The 20,557-nt window shown below is 40.2% G+C and overlaps 1 protein-coding gene across 1 annotated transcript; it reads right to left on the reverse strand.

Moving 5' to 3' along the window:
• Nucleotides 1–329: 329 nt before the first annotated feature.
• cox5ba (cytochrome c oxidase subunit 5Ba) lies at nt 330–18,720 on the reverse strand. Its single transcript, XM_029769005.1, has 4 exons — nt 18,492–18,720; nt 17,978–18,048; nt 1,089–1,188; nt 330–913 (listed from the first exon to the last, which is right to left on the reverse strand). The coding sequence occupies exons 1-4, from the start codon at nt 18,703–18,705 to the stop codon at nt 801–803; spliced, it is 498 nt and encodes a 165-aa protein (XP_029624865.1). The 5' UTR covers nt 18,706–18,720; the 3' UTR covers nt 330–800.
• Nucleotides 18,721–20,557: the final 1,837 nt, after the last annotated feature.

A 20,557-nucleotide genomic window follows, 5' to 3' on the forward strand; every position in this document is an offset into this window, starting at 1 on the left:
AACATTTTAAAAATCAAGTCATTATATTAATCTACCTACAAATCGTATTGTGTGCATGTAACCGTACTCATTATATAGGATGAATGTGGAACATCTGCAGGGAAGCACAGAACTGGGATCATCTGATGGTAAATGTCACCCTCTGTTGGTGACTGGCCACATGTAGCAGAAGCAAGTCATAGAGAGACTTACAAAACTGCGGTACATATACACAGAACAGAACCCACCACAAGGGAGTCTGTCAACAACAAAAAAAGGTCCGGTCTCCCAGATCAAAGACGCCCGCCATCACCACAATCTACACTTCACCACTGAAAAAGCAAGAGGAGTTTAGGAGTTAAAGACTTTATTGGTTTGATAAGAGGGGTCACTGGACCAAGTGTAACATTGTACAGTACATACGTCAACGTAAACTGCTGTTTGAATATAATTGCTTGAAAAATAGCATTGTGTCCCACACCGTAAAGCCTAGGCCTTTGGTACGTTTAAAACAATAATTGGTGGTGTAAGCACAGACCGACATTGAGGTTAGGAAGTCAGATTATCAAGTAGACTTTAGGATGAGATAAAGAAGAATTGGACAGCAAATAAATCATAAAAGGAAACCAGAAAGTGCACAACATTCTAATTTAGAAACCCCTACTCTCAGTGCAAATACACTTGCTGAAAGAGCATTGTGATTTCTGACATCACTGTCTAACCCCACCTCACCCCATTCTAAAGAAGCTGGAATCTTTCAGAGTGAATGTAAGGGAATGGGTGTGTATGTATATAATAGATAGAGAGAGGGTGTATATATTTTAGTGTGGCAGCTCGTGGGGCACCAGTTTGTAGTGGGAGCCACAGGAGGGACAGCGCTGAGCCTCGCCCTGATGGAGCCAGAACCACACCACTGCCGTGTTATCCTCCTCACCTAGAGATGGAGAGAGGGGGGAGAGGAGAGGCAGAGAGAGTGTTTGAAGGAGAGATTAGATATGAGCAGAGACTACAACAGTCAGACAGCCAAGACAAATGAGAGTGGTATGGCTTCTGGCAACACAAAGCTACCAGACAGCTGTTGCAAGACTAATATGAAGCCAGTCACGTACAGACACAGCCCACAATCCTCTTTGTGGTGATGGAGGGCACCAGATGAGGGTCAGCCTTGGAGCCAGCATACTCCTTGGGTTTCAGCATGCTGTAGGGGTCCTGGAAGGAATTCAAACAAGGCAGGTTCAGTAATAGACTTAAACAGTATGAGAGAGTGAACTACAATAAGGGCAAAGCCCACTAAGAAACCTTGTAATGATCCTAGCTAAGTTACTTGGCTAACATCAAATCACACGCTTCGTAAAACAACAGGTGTAGACTAACAGTGAAATGCTTAATTACCGTCCCTTCTCAATGCAGAGAGAAAAATAAGAGGAATAAATACACAATAAGTAACGATAACTTAGCTATATACACACACAGGGTACCAGTACAAAGTGAATGTGCAGGGGTCCGAGGTAATCAAGGTAGATACAAAAGTATGTGGCCACCCCTTCAAACTAGTGGATTCGGCTATTTCAGCCACACCCGTTGCTGACAGGTGTATAAAAAAAAAAATCAAGCACACAGCCACCCAATCTCCATAGGACAAACTTTGACCGTAGAATGGCCTTACTGAAGAGCTCAGTGACTTTCAACATGGCACCGTCATAGGATGCCACCTTTCCAACAAGTCAGTTTGTCAAATATCTGCCCTGCTAGAGCTTCCCAGTCAACTGTAAGTGTTATTGTGAAGTGGAAGGAGCAAAAATGGCTCCTTCCACTTCCACGTCTAGGAGCAAAAATGGCTCAGCCACAAAGTTATAGAAGGGGACCGCTGAGCGCTGAAGAGCGTAAAAATCTGTCCTTGGTTGCAACACTCACTACCGAGTTCCAAATTGCCTCTGGAAGTAACGTCAGCACAAGAACCGCTTGTCGGGAGCTTCATGAAATGGGTTTCCATGGCCGAGCAGCCGCACGCACAAGATCACCATGCGCAATGCCAAGCGTCGGCTGGAGTGGTGTAAAACTCACTGCCTTTGGACTCTGGAGTAGTGGAAACTTGTTCTCTGGTGTAAGGAATCACGCTTCATCAGCTGGCAGTGATGTGGACACCGAGGAACTTGAATCTCTCAACATGCACAACTACAGCCTCGATGTGGATGGGGGCGTGCTCGGCCATCCATTTCCTGTAGTCACGATCAGCTCCTTTGTATTGCTGACATTGAGGGAGAGGTATATGTCCTGGCACCACAATGCCAGGTCACGGACCTCCTCCCTATAGGCCATCTCGTCGGTGATCAGGTCTATCACGTCGTGTCGTCAGCAAACTTAAGTGTTGGAGTCGTGCATTGCCATGCAGTCGTGGGTGAACCAAGGAGGGGGGACTAAGCACGCACACCTGAGGGGGCCCTATGTTGAGGGTCAGCGTAGCTGCCTACCCTCACCACCTGGGGGCGGTCTATCAGGATGTCCAGGATCCAGTTGCAGAGGGGAGGGGGGCAATCTGCAGTTGCTACATCCATTTTCTTACTTATAAAATGTGTGATAATTACCCATTGATTTCTGAAGAATATAACTAAACACCTGAGCGTAGTTCAGCTGTCGTACCCCATCAGAACCCGAAACATAAGCTTTTACTCCATTGTAAACCAACACTAGGCCTATATAGCCTCAAATCATGCTTAAAACAACAATTCAGATATCTTGGATGGTCAGTCCTTGCATCCCTAGATCTATGAAGTTGAGTGGTTACATTTCTCCAGGCCCATCACTCAGCTTTTTAAACCGCATTGTTTCAAATACTGATTGCTGCTTTAAGGTCTATGTCCCTAGAGTTGAAAAATGTGTGATAGCAGTGTAGCAATGGTAGCTTTCTATGTGTTATCACTTTCTTTCATCCCTCCATCCCATTCATTTTTCCCCCATAGAGATTTTACCCTATGACAAACAATGTCAGTTTACAACAAGTTATTGCTCACTTATACCCTTTAAATATACCTATCTATCTCATTGGAATGATTAGAGAGTCACAGTTAAATCACACATTTTTAGAATGTTCAGGTCCACAGAACTTTGACCTCTAGTGTACATATCAGAATTACCCATATAAAATGTTTAACAGAAACACTTGATACATTTTTTAACTTTGTTTGACAAGTGGTTCTGAAAGGTCATGAAATTACCTTTCAAATGACTGTCTTTAGAAAATATTCACACCCCTGATTCAATACTTTGTAGAAGTACCTTTGGCAGTGATTACAGCTGTGAGTCTTTCTGGGAAAGTCTCCAAGAGCTTTCCACACCTGGATTGTGCAACATATCCCATTATTCTTAAAGTTCTGCCAATGTCACGCCCTGACCATAGAAAGCCCTTGGTTCTCTATGGTGTAGTAGGTCAGGGCGTGATCTAGTATGTTTATTTCTATGTTGGTGCTAATATTTCGTCCAATTAGAGGCAGCTGTCTATCGTTGCCTCTGATTGGGGATCATATTTAGGTAGTTATTTCCCCACCTGTGTTTTGTGGGATATTGATTGTTAGTGTGTTTAGGCACTACATCCTCACGGTCTTTGTAAGTTTTGTTTTGTTAGTTTCACTTAAATAAATATGCGGAACTATACTCACGCTGCGCCTTGGTCCGCTCTTTTCCAAGAACGTGACAGCCAAATTAGTTGTTGATCATTGCTAGACAACCATTTTTCAGGTCTTGACATATTTTCAAGTAGATTTAAGTCAACTGTCAGCCACTCAGGAACATTCACGGTCTTCTTGGTAAGCAACTTCAGTGTAGACTTAGCCTTGTGTTTTAGGTCATTGTCCTGCTGAAAGGTGAATTAATCTCCCAGTGTCTGGTGGAAAGCAGACTGAACCAGGTTCCCTCTAGGATTTTGTCTATTTTTTAGCAAAAAACACATCCTTAACAATTACAAGCATACCCATAACATGATGCAGCTTGAAAATATGATGAGTTGTACTCAGTAAACAGAGTTACACATGGGATAAACAAACGTATAGTCAATAACACAATAGAAAAATCTATATACAGTGTGTGCAAATGTAGTAAGATCAGGGAGGTGAGGTAAGGCAATAAATAGGCCATAGTGGTGAAATAATTACAATTTAGCAGGGAGGGACCTTAGAGATTGTATGTGGGGTGTAGAGATAGGGTAGTCATTCAAAAAAAAAAAATCTGGTTAAAACACCATTACAGCACAGTTACTCCATGCAATTTTTTGTTGTTGCAAACATGCAACTTTCTCTTCTGAAGTTATTTAGGCTTAACATAAGGGGCTGAATACTTAACAAGAAATTTCAGCTGAATTGTTTTGTATTTAGTTTCTAAAAAAACAATTCCACTGATTATGGGGCAGTGTGTGTAGGTCAGTGACAATATACATTTGATACATTTTAAATTCAGGCTGTAACAAAAAGGTTGAAAAAGTCAAGGGGTGCGAATACTTTCTGAAGGCACTGTATAGAGGTAACTTTTGCTTCCCTAAATATCAGTATCGGTCCCAAAAATCACATATCGGCGGCTCTGCTAATGTCACTGGGCAGCTCGATTTCCCTTTGTAATCTCTGATAGTTTGCAAGCCCTGCCTAGGGCAGTTACGGTGACTGTATTACCACCCCACTGGCGGTCACAAGTCATGATGGCAGTCAAATTCCACGTGACTGTTTAGTCACGGTAATTAGGCTTCTCCAAGCTCTAATGCTGCTGATGGTCATTGCCAACTGCCTGGTACTCAGCACTCCATTTGCCCTCTAATCACTGACATCAATACAAATGTAATTGAAAATCTAATCAATCACTTCATGACCGCCCATGAGCTCATGTTGTAAAACATTTATAGGCTATGCAATTGTGTGAGAAAAGAGTTGATGGAATTGACAAGGAAATAATGGGAAGAATCTGTCTCGATCGATGATTACGTCACCTCCTAATATTTTCCTAATATTAAGCACATCACTTCGCTTTACAACAGGAGTATAACCTACCTGGATGGCATGAAAATGAACCATGGGAAAAGCATCAATTCGGTATTGATGCACTTAGTGCATAGTTGACATGTTTTTTCCTTCTCATGCCCCTGTTCCAAGACAGGAGCATAATGGTCCATTCTAAATCTAAACTAATTTCACACTTATCTAGTCTATGCAAAGACATTAAATTAAGAACAGTTTGATGGGTGACAATATTAGCCTATCACATGGATCATGTATTATCACTTGTGAATGATACCCAGCTTGTGCAGTAAGGCAAGGAATAGTAAATGCCTTTTTTTGCAATTTTTTCAAATCAGAGTCGCACACCTCATGTAGCCTAGCCCAAAGGCCTATGTTTTGATAAGGTTTATCACAACTAAAGTGGCCAAATAGCTCCTTAAATTTAAGCACATTAGTCTGCTTTATAACCGGTGGAGTCTAATAGGCATACATAGGCTGCGCATGAGTTAAGTTTGGGGAAGATGTTGGTCACCATAAATACGCACCGTTTTAATAAAGCATTACATGCATAAATCGCATTCGCCTTCATTTTCGAGAAGTGTTTTCCCGCTAATTGATTGGATTTTGGAACAGTCGCGCTTATAGCCTACTGACATGTGCGCATTGCTGCGCTTAAAATGTGAAGAAATCACATAATAGCTTATCAACATTTTAAGCTAAATGTTCTGAGCTGTTGCGTCAGCCTCATTGCTTTTAAAAGATTGATGCGAGTGGTTTTATTAACTTGGGATATATCGCATCCCACAACCGTCGCAGAGTATGTTTGGAATATTTATTTATTGCACAGAAGAACAGTTGACTAATAGCATAGATCAACTTTTGTACTATTAGGGATAGTAGATTGACATAGGCTTTTGCTTTTCGTTAGGCCTACTCATCTTGTTGGCTGATGAAAATTAGGCTAAATATGGAAGCCTCTAACATCTTCAATATGTGCATCGGAATTGAATTGTAGCGTACTTATTAGTTGAAATGCATTGGCTACATTTGAGTGAGCGAGGGGCTTCGGAGCACAGCAGCCGGGAATTACAATTATTTTCAGCCCAAGGCCCAAAAGGCATGGATTTTTTAGGGGGCATTACGGTCACACAAGGGGGATGCCGCCGGGAAATTCAAGGGCCGGTGAAAATATTATCAAGTGCTTGTCAAATTGTGAATGAGCGTGATGGTGCGCAGCTCAACACAGAATAGCCGCATGTGCGCACTTCCTTTGAAATTGTTTGGAGAAGATATCCTTTCTATTTTATTAAGCTATGTTCAATTGTATTCCTCATACTATAAACTAAAACTGTATACCATGGAATTCTAAGCAAATCTTGTCTGCTAAATTAACTACCGTAGCAGACAGCCATGTGGCATAGCCATATCAGGGCCTAACATAAGGACAACTCAGTATGCTATTCTCTTCTTCTGAAATATACATTTTCTTCAAATTATGTTTCTTTAGACCCGTCTAAAATAATGGATTTATTGTGATGGTGTAAAATATTCTACACCGACTTATTACACTTTTTAAAAATGTAGTTCCAAAAAAGGTCTGTCAGTGGCTTGAAGGCTATGCATGGAAGCCAGTAGATACTAAACATGTTTATGTTAATTGACAGTCAATTACCGTGAGACTGGCAGTTATTTGCTCGACAATCACCGCCTGACAAAATTGTGTGACCGCCACAGCCCTAGCCCTGCCACATCTGACGAGCATCAGAGCCGGCGTAGTAGGATTCAATCTTAGTCCTGTGTTTACGCTGTCTGTTTGATGGCTCGGAGGCCGTAGCAGGATTTCTTTTAAGCAGTCGGATTAGTGTCCCTCTACTTGAAAGCGGCAGCTCTTGACTTAAGCTCAAGGCAGATGTGGCCTGTAATCCATGGCTTCTGGTTGGGATATGTACGTACGGTCACCGGGGACGACACTGTTGATGCACTTAAACCCTTAGCCTATAATTTACACAGCCCCATGGAAATCTAAGTAAAATAAAATCCCCATCAAAGGTTGTCTGTTAAGCTAGAGATGTTTTTGCATGGGCTGCATCTCAATCCACCACATCCACTGATATCGCCCTTTCCCGTGAAAAGGTGGCAGAGCTTGAGCGGTGTTTATCAGACCATGAGCGATCTTCTCACAAAAATGTCTAGTGTCCAAACGGTTTGGCCTACAAAGTGTTATGACCACCACTGAACCACTTTAGATCTAGTATGCCCACAAACCTCATGATGGTTAAAAAAAATGAAAGTATATAAGGAGATATTTTAGGCACTAAACTAAGGAGGTAAATACATATATATATAAAAAAAAAATAATAAAAAAAAAAATCACACACACACACACACACACACACACACACACACACACACATCCTGATCTTTCTTATACATCTCTCAGATATAGGACACTTCAGAACAAACTTCCTTTAGATTTTTTGGGGGACTTACTCAGTGCTTTTCTATTGGCTAATAGCAGTAATGCCAAATTCAATGTTTCATCCAAAAATGTATATCTTTATACCTTAAGGGGTCTTAAAATTAAAAACGATCCTTGGTAACACGATCCCCCCCCAGCTTAGACTTGAGGGTTAATGAAGCCAGTGACTTCTTGTAAACTATTCAATGTTTTCAGATGAATCCCAGACCATATTCGTCTGTTAGCGAAAGTAGCTTGACAGCCGCTGTAGCTTAACAGCCGCTTCATGTGACCACTTTTGTATTGAGCGTTGCACTGGTAATTCCTGTTTGAGTTTTTGCTTGTAAGCAGGAGGATCGAGTTAGGGTCAGATTTTCCAAATGGCGTGCGAGAGCTTTGTATGAGTCTCTATGTGTAGAGTAAAGGTGATCTAGAGTTTGTTTCGCCGCTAGTTGCACAGGTTACATGCTGGTAGAAATTAGCTAAAATAAAAATAAGATTTCAGTTTTCCTTCAATTAAAATCACCGGCCACCAGGAAAACAGAGTTATGGTTAGATTGGCCAAAGGGAGGCAAATATCAGACCAGGACAAATGCTGACAGACAGAGAGCCAGATGGGAGAAGGAGAGAGAGTCTAAGATCACTGTCAAACTGATAGTGTGACCTAGCTGCTAAACTGACACTTGACAAAATACCAGCCGTTTTACCGCAACATAAGCCCTTAATACATGACTCAAATTCCATTGCGCCATTGGATGTCCCCTTTAGCCTTTTTAAATTTATTTTACTGAATATCTGAAACATACAATATACTTGCAGTGAAGCCGCTCAACAACTACACACCAGTCATCCAACAGACTCCCATTCAGAGCGACACAGAAGCATCCAGGGTCAATGCCCTGCTCAAGGGCACGTTGACAGATCTCCCATCAAAAAACATGAACCCGAAACCTCCAAGATCCCCCCCTACAGTTTCCCAATAGCGGTCCCTGAACCACCCGAGACCAGTCCCCACAGTCCCCACTCCTAGAAGAAAAAAATAAAATTCCATTCCCCATTTCTAAGAACCCCCCAATGCACCAACAAAATGAACTAAAGAGGGAAAAAACGAAATGCAAAGAATAAAAAAAATAAAAAGGACATCAAGGACAACTAAAATCAAAACAGCAATGCCAACTGTATATGTTTGAGTGCATGTCTGGCACTATTACGTATATGTGTCCGTGTATTTGAATGGGAGTGTGTGTACAAACACCTGCACGGCATCAGCCTCAGGCAAACCGGCATTAGCTGTAAAAACACTGCCCCTCTGTCATTTAAACTTACTTTTTATTATGCTTTTTTTTAAATTTTATTTTTTTTACTTTGACCATCATGCCATCTCCCGCACAGTAACTCCAGTCCCATCTCTCTCTGCTGGCCACCCTCTTCGGATTTCTACACAACACACACATACAGTTGAAGTTGCAAGTTTACATACACCTTAGCCAAATACATTTAAATGCAGTTCCACAATTCCTGACATTTAATCCTAGTAAATATTCCCTGTCTTCAGTCAGTTAGGATCACCACTTTATTTTAAGAATGTGATATGTCAGAATAATAGTAGAGAGAATGATTGATTTATTTCAGCTCTTATTTATTTCATCACATTCCCAGTGGGTCAGAGGTTTACACACACTCAATTAGTATTTGGTAGCATTGCCTTTAAATTGTTTAACTTGGGTCAAACGTTTCAGGTAGCCTTCCACAAGCTTCCCACAATAAGTTGGGTGAATTTTGGCCCATTCCTCCAGACAGAGCTGGTGTAACTGAGTCAGGTTTGTAGGCCTCCTTGCTCGCACATGCTTTTTTAGTTCTGCCCACACATTTTCTATAGGATTGAGGTCAGGACTTTGTGATGGCCACTCCAATACCTTAATTTTGTTAACCTTAAGCCATTTTGCCACAACTTTGGAAGTATGCTTGGGGTCATTGTCCATTTGGAAGACCCATTTGCGACCTAGCTTTAACTTCCTGACTGATGTCTTGAGATGTTGCTTCAATATATTCACATAATTTTACTTCCTCATGATGCCATCTATTTTGTGAAATGCACCCCCACATCATCATGCTGCCACCCCCGTGCTTCACAGTTGGGATGGTGTTCTTCGGCTTGCAAGCATCCCCCTTTTTCCTCCAAAACATAGTAATGGTCATTATGGCCAAACAGTTCTATTTTTGTTTCATCAAACCAGAGGACATTTCTCCAAAAAGTACAATCTTTTTCCCCCCATGTGCAGTTGCAAACCGTAGTCTGGCTTTTTTATGGTTGTTTTGGAGCAGTGGCTTCTTCCTTGCTGAGCGGCCTTTCATGTTGTGTCGATATAGGACTCGTTTTACTATGGATATAGATACTTTTGTACCCGTTTCCTCTAGCATCCTCACAAGGTCCTTTGCTGTTGTTCTGGGATTGATTTGAACTTCTCGCACCAAAGTACGTTCATCTCTTGGAGACAGAACGCATCTCCTTCCTGAGTGGTATGACAGTTGCGTGGTCCCATGGTGTTTATACTTGCGTACTATTGTTTGTACAGATGAACGTGGTACCTTCAGGCGTTTGGAAATTGCTCCCAAGGATGAACCAGACTTGTGGAGGTCTATAGTTTTTTTTTCTGAGATCTTGGCTGATTTCTTTTGATTTTCCCATGATGTCAAGCAAAGAGACACTGATTTTGAAGGTAGGCCTTGAAATACAGCCACAGGTACACCTCCAATTGACTCAAATGATGTCAATTAGCCTATCAGAAGCTTCTAAAGCCATGACATCATTTTATGCTATTTTTATTCCTCCGCCTTTATATTGGGCAGACAGACCAGTTCCCTACCTCCTCCGCTGCCTCCATTTTTAGGGTAATGCTGTAATCAATTGGTTGTACTCTTGGATTGAGCAGACCTTCTCATACAATTCTGGTAACTCCATGAAGGACATAACTCTACCATCCCAATATAATTTAAGAACAAAAATACCCTTTCCCATAAATACATTTATTTTATCAACCAGCACATTTGAGTTCAGCCATAATATTTGTTCTATTGTTTAAGGGGGATGAAATTTAAATTGTAGCCAGCGCTGCAATGCTTGTTTGAAAAATAATCTAAGTATCATTTTCAATTAATAGAACATGAGACAAAGGCCATTTTTAAACAATGGATGAGCTTTTCTTAGTAATCTACTTGAGAACCATTTAGGGTTCAAGTAAAACTTTTGAATAAGTGAAGCTTTTAGAGAAAGGTTTAGTGCTTTTATATTTAATAATCTCAACCCACCCAATTCATATTCATTATATAGATAGGCACGCTTTATTTTGTATGGTTTAGCATCCCAGAAAGCTAAATATGTTTTGCTCATAGGATTTGAAAAACGAATCATCAGGAGTAGGCAGCACCATAAGTGGGTAAACTGAGATATGACTAAGGAGTTATCAGGGCAATTTCTCCATAAATAGACAGGTATTTACCTATCCATGGTTGCAGGATCTTGTCTATTTTTACAAATTTTCAATTGAAAAATCATTGTGGAGAGCTTATTTATATCTGTTGTGATATGAATACCAAGTATGTCTACTTCACCATCAGCCCATTTTATAGGTAAACTGCAGGGTAATGTAAAAGTTGTATTTTTTAAAAGATCCAATACGTAATATTGTACACTTGTCATAATTAGGTTTTAGTCCAGAAAAGTTATCTAGATCTTCAATGAGACATTGCAGGGATCTAGCTTGCGGACTTAATATAAAGACGTGAGTCGTCGGCATATGGACACCTTTGTTTTTAAGCCTTGGATTTCCAATCCTCTAATGTTACTGGATCTGATTTCAATAGCTAGCATTTCGATGGTTATAATGAATAGATATGGTGACAGCGGATACCCTTGTTTAACTCCTCTTGACAATTCAAAACTCTGAAAAGTAGCCATTATTTACTATTTTACACCTGGGGTTGCAATACATTATTTTTACCCATTTTCTAAGAGAATCAACAAAATTGAAAAAACTCCAGGCATTTATAAATAAAATCCAGTCTTACTTAATCAAATGCCTTTTCAAAATCTGCTATAAATACCAGGCATGGCGTCTTAGATGTTTCATGATGTTCTATTATTTCTAGTAGTTGTCGTATCTCCAATGTATCGTCCATGTAAAAAACCTGTCTGATCAGGATGTACAATACCTGGTAAAACCCTTTTAAAAATTCTGAGTGCTATGCATTTCGCTAGTATTTTTGCATCACAACATTGAAGTGTAAGGGGCCTCCATTTTTTTTTTTAGATAAACAGATGGCAAATATAAAGACTCAGTCTCTTGTTTTAAAAGAGAAATCAGACCTTCCTGCTGAGTACCTGAAAGACTACCATTTCTATAGGAGTAGTTAAAACAAATCTAAACAAATGGAGCTTTTAGTATATAAAAAAAATGCTTGATATACCTCTACCAGCATGCCATCAAGCCCTGGGGGTTTTCCCAGACAAAGGATTTAATGGCCTCAAAGTTATCCCTCTAATTTGGCCTTCACACTGATCTTTCTGTACATTTGTTAATTTTCCATTTTTTATATTATTTGGAAAGAATTCCTTACCGTAATCTTCATTGAGTGGGAGAGAATGAGATGGAAGAGAGAACATCTGCCTAAAATATTTAGCTTCCTCTTAAAATATCATTCGGAGAATCATAGATGACTCCGTCTTCAGTAACGAGTTTCTGCAAATTATTTTTATTAGCGTTCCTGTATTGGAGATTCAGGAATAATTTTGTGCATTTTCTCCTTATTCCATCCAGTTTGCTTTATTTTTGTAATAGATTACATTAGATCAAAGAACGAAGTTCTTTTTGTTTTTCCTCTAACTTATTTTGTATCTCTGTAGTATCATTTTTATTGCTATCTACCTGTACTATTAGTTAATGTCTTTCCCTTGTTAGTCTTGTCTCTTTAGCCAGAAACTGCTTTTTTTAAATGATTGATGAATATGGAATTGAATAACGTCTGAAGGTACATTTAAAAAGGCATCTCAAACAATAAGGGGATTTGCTTAACCTATGTTCTACTGGAAAAATTCAGTTAAATTATTTTGTCTTATTTCTAACTATGTTGTCCTGCAGTAAACTTTGATTCAATTTCCAATATCCCCGTCCACGTGGAAAGTCTATAAGAGTTATGTGAAGGCCAATTAGATGATGATCCGATCGCATTCTGTCTCCTATTAAAACTTTGATGCAAAATAGAAAGAGAAAAGAAAGTAGTCAAGACAACTAGCTCGATTAAGTCTACTCCATCTATCACGCACTAGGTCAGGGTTTTTTAGTCACCAAATATCCACTATTTATAATGTGTCCATAATATTCGTGATTTCCTGAAGGGCACGGTGATGACAGTTTATAGAGTGACTTCCTTTTCAGTCCATTGTGGTACTTAACAATGTTATAGTCTCCTACCATAATGATTTGATAATTTGTTGCCTGTAAATTCAATAAATTGTTATGTTTTCGAAGTAGTATGGATCATCCTAATTTGGACCATATAGATTAATGAGCCAAGTCTCTTTTTCGTCCACTTTCATATTCAAAAAGAACCACCTTCCCTGCATATCATTACTGACTATTCGCACATTCAGATCTACATTTTTGTTGATATTAATTAAAATCACACCTTTTGAGATGCTTTGTCCATGACAGAAAATGATTTCACCACCCCATTTATTTTTCCACGCAACTTCATCTAAGGATGTAGAGTGAGTTTCCTGTAAACAGCATGTTATATTCCTTTGCCACGCAAAGACTGATCTTTTTTAATAATCTGCTAAACCGTTACAATTTTAACTGGCTATACTTATTTCACCCCCTTACCATAACTAGATACTATTCTCAGTCTAAATTGACCATAATTAGTGCTTGTAAATTTACTGCCATCAGAGGTATTATGATGGTCAAAATTGATGTGTATGATATTGGATGTGATTTAGTGAGTGTGTGTACGATGTCTGTATAAAAGAGTAAGACTGTGTGCTGTCCAAATAAATAATAACTCCGCCAATTTGCATGGTTGAGTGTGTGTGTCCCGTGTGGCTCAGTTGGTAGAGCATGGTGTTTGCAACGCCAGGGTTGTGGGTTCGATTCCCATGGGGGACCAATACGGGGGGAAAAAAATAAAAATAAATGTATGAAATGTATGCATTCACTACTGTAAGTCGATCTGGATAAGAGCGTCTGCTAAAATGACTAAAATGTTTAAAAAATAGTAAAATGTCTGTATAACATGTAGTGCGTATAGCCTTAATATTCATGATAACTGTAATCCCTATCGTATCACCGACAGTTGCATCATAATTACCTTTAACATCATTGAAAAACATCCCAGCATTGGCGTTTCACATGATCATGAAAGAGACCTTCCATTACTACAGACGGCTTCACTACAGTACGAATGTATTCCGTACAATGTTATTATTCCCCAATGCCCCTATTCTGACAACTTCCCACTGCTTATTGTATACATATGAACATGTAGACAAGTACATAGAGAAACAAGAAACATATTAAATTATAAAACTTGGACAAAGAGGGAAGAGAACAGAAAGGGAGTGAGACGAGAACGAGATCAAGTGTGTATGTGCATGTACAAGTTTGTATGTGTAAGCGAGCATGTAATTGAGTACGTGTGTTCATATCCACTTCATAGTGTTCAGATACTTTTTTTTTTCATAACCTGAAGTCCCTGTAGAATTTAGTACAGGCATGGTGTTATGGAGCTGTCTCGGAATAGCTATCCCTCTATAAAGAGTTTGTCCACAATGAGAAAGGCACGCTTACCCTTCTCCCTCTGTATCCGGTAGAGACAACAGTCTCTTACTACGTTTGTTAATCTCCCATGGAAATTGGTCATTGAGACCGAATGTGTCCCTTTTAGCTCCCTTCCCCCGATTTTGATCAGCTCCCTTTGTTGGTAGTGTTCAAATTTTGCGATGATCGGTCGTGGACCCTTGGTCTTGTCACTCCGAGCTCCAAGTCTGTACTCGGTGGAAAGTCACCTGTTTTACAGTCTCTATAGGAAGTTTCAAGGCGGATATTATGAATTCTCTGATCGTGCCCTCTTGACTATTGGATGCGTCCTCAGGAATCCCAGAAAAAAAAATATTTTCAGGCATGCTACGACTTTATATGTCTAGTAGAGACTCCATCACCCTGTTTTCCCTGAGTAGACAATCCATGTTGGAATCGTGGATTTTTACCTTGGCTGTGAGTGCCTTGTTCTCTTCTTGGAGCGTGAGAATTTCACTCTGGCTAAACAAACTCCCCTTCAGCCCTGCTACCTCCTCACAACTTTTCTAGTGTTACATGAATTCCAGCCAGAGCAGTAGCCTCTACTTCAACGGTAAGTAAATTGTCCGTGTCTGTAGATGAATAGGTTTCTATTTTTGGGGTCGGGTTAAAGTTATTTAGTGAGGTAGTCGGATCTTTCCATGATGGAGTATGTTGTTCCTCCATAGCGTAAAGCTGTTGGTACTCGTCTATTTCCCTCAGGATCTCCTAAGTATCCAGGTTGGCTTTTACTGCAACCAGTTTTCCGAAAAGATAACAATGAGTCTTTCCCACAACAGGTTTATGTAGTACAGCCAGCTAGCACTCGCGGAATTCATGCAAAAACATGTTTGGTATTCGTCTTTAATTAATAGCCATTTCATTTTAATCAAAAAGTGTTTTCCAGCATACAGTGTTCAGCTGCGCACTCTGACGTCACCTTGCAGAGTTGGCCTTTATTTCTTGATGTACATCAGTTCCAGCATGTTAATATGTTTTATGGAAAAGGGGTTGGAAATAGGTGTCTCCATAATGACAATCAATATAGCCTACCTACTACTAGTAACAAGTTGTCACGATGTGTGCTGCTTCTCCCCCCCCATTAGAAAAATGTCCCGACACTGACACTTCCCCAATGCTCTGTCTAAATACACCTTGCACCCAATAGTTTGAAACATTTGGAACTTAAATGTATTTTTATTTTTTTAAATAGCAATTCCACCACTCCCAAATGGAGCACTTGCGGGGGCTGCATGCTACACCACTGCTTAGGACTATAAGAAATCTAAGATTTCAAATACATGATATCCATCTTTTTGCACTCCACGGCACAGTGAAGCTTATAGTGCTTGAAAGGCACTTTACATTTTTTTTACTAGAGGATTAGGGCTCCCGAGTGGTACAGCGGCCTAAGGCACTGCATCTCAGTGCAAGAGGCGTCACTACAGTCCCTGGTTTGAATCCAGGCTGTATCACATCTGACCGTGATTGGGAGGCCCTCTAGGGCAGTGCACAACTAGTGGTATGAGAATATTTTTAAGATAAATACAACGCAGAGGATGACAGGACTAAAGACAAGAGTACTAAAAACTAAATATAGTACTAATGGTCAATAGGGAATTGTCAATGTATATAGTTGGTCTTCAGTTCAACAGCTGTTTAGAATCTGTGGAATTTCACTCCTGAACTCAGAGCTACATTCTGTACATCGAGTCTGGGGCAGGACACTTGTTATTTGGTCATTGGCCCAGTTGTACTGCAAGGACTTCTGATTGGTCAACCCCAGGCTAGGGTGGGGGGGTCATAAGTGGCATCCTGTCCTTTGTTCTGTGGAGAAAAACTTTTCAGCATAGCATCTATCTATTTTCTCCCCCTGATTTGCTTTGGGGTCAGTGTTATTGAAGATTAAAATCAATTGCTAACACCGGTGTAGGCCGTCATTGTAAATAAGAATTTGATTAACTAGGCAAGTCGGTTAAGAACAAAAAAAATTCTGTTAAAGTCTACCTGATGTTATTTTTTTCAACATAGAAATGCCTAATTTGCACATATACGTTGACACTGGTATTGTGCTGGATGGAGATCATGAAAATGAGTTTGAAACGTGGTGGAGTTGCCCATTAACTTTCATATGAACAAGAACAAATGTTCCAGATAGAAAAGATAAACTTACTGTATGCAGTTTAGCAAAGTTGTTTTGAGTAAAGGCATCAAACATGCTTCAGTTTGGCTGGCGGGTAGCCAAATTCAGCTAGGCGAACGAGTGTGTTCGCACACTCCCGTAAAAGACCTTTAATTCAAAAATGAGACAAAAAGCAACAATAGTACGGTTTGTCCATTTTGAGATGCCCTAGCTTCCTAAAAATAGTCAGAATTCATTTAAGATACCTCACAAAATCTGTCAATAATTTGAAGTTTTTGCAGAGATCTTAGTCACACAATTTTACATCCAAAATGTTTGGTGCAGTATTTCTAAAGTTCAATGTGCATGAAAACAAGTAGTCTTCCATTGAATTGAACATTTTCCTGAAGAATCCCTACTGTTGCCCAATCATGACGAAGGGGCGTAGATTTCGGCTTGCCTCAAGAAAAAAAAAATTGCCTAAAAAACCCTCAACGAAGCCCAAAACTAACAAACATTAAAATGTAATCCAAATATATGAACAAAGCCTTCGGAACTGTTTCGGCTGGGAAGCACGCAGGCACCTTAACACCTGTTTCCGACCGGAAACGTGGAATTGAATGGTCCAATGGAATTACAAGTGCAATGTGAGAGGATGTGTCGTACCTTGGCTGGAGGCTGTGTTAAAGCCAGGTGCAACTTTGCTAAACTGGGTACATTAAGTGCATCTTTTGTACTTTAAAAATATAATTTCTCACAGGTATTAAAATCCAAAGGTTTGCAAAAAGTGAGGATTAACATTTCTAACCAGTGATATAGATATTATTCCCAGATTCCATGTGTTTTATAGTAGTTAGTTTGAACAGGACGTGCAACCTGACCCCCCCCCCTTCATTATATTGATTTCAACACAATAGCCGTACGAGTGATTGACAAATAAGTGTTTTATTTCGGCCACCCCGTATCAAAATGCATCACTCCAAAATGTAGCTGGTTGTCTTCAGTAGTTTGTCTTCTAAGGAGTGGTGTAAACAATATTTCCAGTTTCCATGTGTTTTTTGAGTTGTGTTAGTTTCAACAGCACATACTAATTCATATGAGTGATTTATTTCCACTTGGCAAAACAAGGGGGATTGGTGCAAATGCAGTTTATAAGGTGCTTTAAAAAATAAACAATAATATGACTATTGTAGCACATGCATGTGTAGGTAACACATTTTATGTTTAGGTTTTAAATATATCATGAACTGGTTCAGCATATTCATTGATTTAAACTGACCTTTGTTTTGACATTGGTCTACTTATCAAAGGTTGTTGTCAACAGGATGTAGCGACAGAGTCATTTTCAACCTGTTATAGGAATGTTCCTTTAAAACTTAACATTACATTACAAAAGTATTCTACTTAATTATGAACAAAACTGCTTAATGAGTACAAAAACGTGATGTGATTTTTATTTTGATCTACCAGAAATCATTTTAAACTGATTTGACTTACCCTGGACCTTGGGTTCTCGAGAGCTACATCAACGCTAGCGTTCTAGCGTTAGGTATTTTGCGCTAACTGACGTTAAAATATTAACAAATATTCCAAAATATTGACGTACCGCGCCCTGTTGGGCAGCCTTCATAACGATCTTCTCCAGACCAGTGGCCTGCTCCTCGTCGGTGGGGATGCCTGAAAACATGTAACCATCAGTGTTTGCTAACAAGCTTAGCTAACTAGCTTGTCAGCTAGCTGATGTGATTGGAATTAGCTAGCAAAATTAGCACTGGGCTACTTTCGCGCTAACCACACTCAATAATAAAGTCGACACTAAGCTAAAGGCTAATGCACCATATTTGCCTAAGGTCGCTATAAAGACAAAATAGCTCAATATAGAACATGGGAAAATGTACATCTGCTCAGTTAGCTACTTCATGTGAACAAAAACAGACGACAAAAAATATATATATTTTGCTACAACGAACATTTTATGATAGCCATCTAGTACTATACTGTTAGCTAGCTATGATAAATTGGATAGCTAGCCTTGCGCCATTGCCTGGCATCCTCTGTCCTTGGCATGACATATGTCTAATATGACGCTTCTGCCCAAAACCTCAACATTACCGACTCACCTCCAGCAGCCATGCCGCGGGTGAGAATAGGGACCGGGGCGGCCCGGCAAGTTGTGGCGGCCCTGATGGACGATCGGAGCAGTAACCTTGCAGCCATTTCTTCTTCTGGTCGAAAAACAACTGGCAGCACGCTGATGACGTTTAATATTTTTACCTTCTTCTTCTTCTTCTTCTTCTTCTTCTTCTTCTTTGAAAGTTGATTGGCGGATCGCATCCAACTTTTAGGTGCACACACCGCCACCTACTGTACTAGTGTGTGATGCCATTCACGGCCTACCAACATTATATTCTTAGATACAATAAAACAAAATTGGGGAAAAGGAAAATTACCCTACCACCTATTAGTCCTCTATAAAAAAACACCACCCATTCCACTATTTAACCCTACCTAGTCCTACTCCAGACCAATGGTCTGAGGGGACATATCACTACCACTCAACACCTCCTGCAGCTGTTCTGCAGTAAATCTTCGCAATCTCAAGTACTTCTCTGCCGCTGCCACTACAACCTCTATTTTCTGTGACTTTCAATTAATTTCTGCTGTACAATTAACAACCATGGCTATAAATGCTAAAAAGCCCATGTTACTGAAGCACATATTATTCCCATTACTCTCTCTTGATCTCTGCCTACTCACAGGAATCCTCTCAGGATCTTTCACCCTGTACCCATCTTCCTCTAACACTCTTCACTGCTTCGGCATACAACACTTTCTGTACTACTCTAACCCTGGAAACCTCAATCTGCCTCTCTCACCAGACACCTCCGATCTCCAGCCCCATGATCACTCCCACAACTAACACACACAACTTTCTCCACCGATACCGCACTTTCCTTTGTCTCATGCCCGCCTGCACACTTCTCACATCTAGGCATCTCCCTCCTACACACTGCTGCAATATGCCCATAACCTTGACACCTACAACACTAATATTTTTGGAACATTAACTCTCACAGGATATCTGACACTTCCTACCATGACCTTATTTGGTAACTACTCCACATCAAAACACATCATGACAGATGTCTTCTCCTTTTCCCCACAGGATCTACTTCTCATCAAGTGGTGGGCATCACAAACAGAGAATCTTCAATTTCAACTGCTCCTCTTCAACACTTTATGCCACCCTTGTTATCACTCCATTCAATGGCATCCGGAGAGCAAAGTTCCTGCCTTTCTAGGGTGTTTTCCTAGCCACCGTGCTGGATTCTTCTGTATAAGCACTTTGTGACAGATACTGATGTAAAAATACCTGATCCGTTCAAAACACCTTTTAACTCTTCAGCAGTAAAATGTCATACAGCCAAGTACTTCTCTGCAGATAACATCACAAAATCTATCCTCTGTGATTTACGTTCTATTCCTGCGGTACAGTTGACAACCATGACCATGAATGCCCCCCCCAAAATTTTTTTTTACTGAAACACATGTTAATCCTATCACTCTCTATTGATCTCAGCCTACTCACAGGGATACTCTTAAGATCCCTCACACTCTACTACTCTCCTTTCTCTCACAGTACACCTCTGATCTCCAGCACCTACAGCACCTACAGTTTGCACACACATTTTCCACTGATACCACACATTCCTTTGTCTCATGTCCAACTGCACACTTCTCACATCTAGGAATTTCCCTCCTACACACTGCTGCCACATGACCATAAGCTTGACACCTAAAACATCGTAATGGGTTCGGGACAAAAGCTCTCACGGGATAACTGACATCCTAAATTGACTATTTGGTAAAAACTCTGCATCAAAACTCAGTAGTACAGACATCTTAAACTTCTGTTGGCCCTCAACACTTAATGCCACTCCAGTTATCACTCCTTTCAACGGCAGCCTGCTCCGGGAAGGAAAGCAAATTACAGTTCTTGCCCCCAGTTGCATGGTGCGGAGAGCACACTCCCTCTGAACAGCAGAAATGCAAAAAATCTACACGATTCCACCGACCCAACCTCTTCTCCACCCAACCTGACACCACATATGGATCAGCCAGAAGGCAAGGATCCATTCTCTCAAATAATCTCACTCCCACTGTGCAAAAAAATATCTTTATCACC

The sequence above is a fragment of the Salmo trutta genome, chromosome 12 (genome assembly GCF_901001165.1).
Source record: "Salmo trutta chromosome 12, fSalTru1.1, whole genome shotgun sequence".
Classification (NCBI taxonomy): Eukaryota; Metazoa; Chordata; class Actinopteri; order Salmoniformes; family Salmonidae; genus Salmo; species Salmo trutta.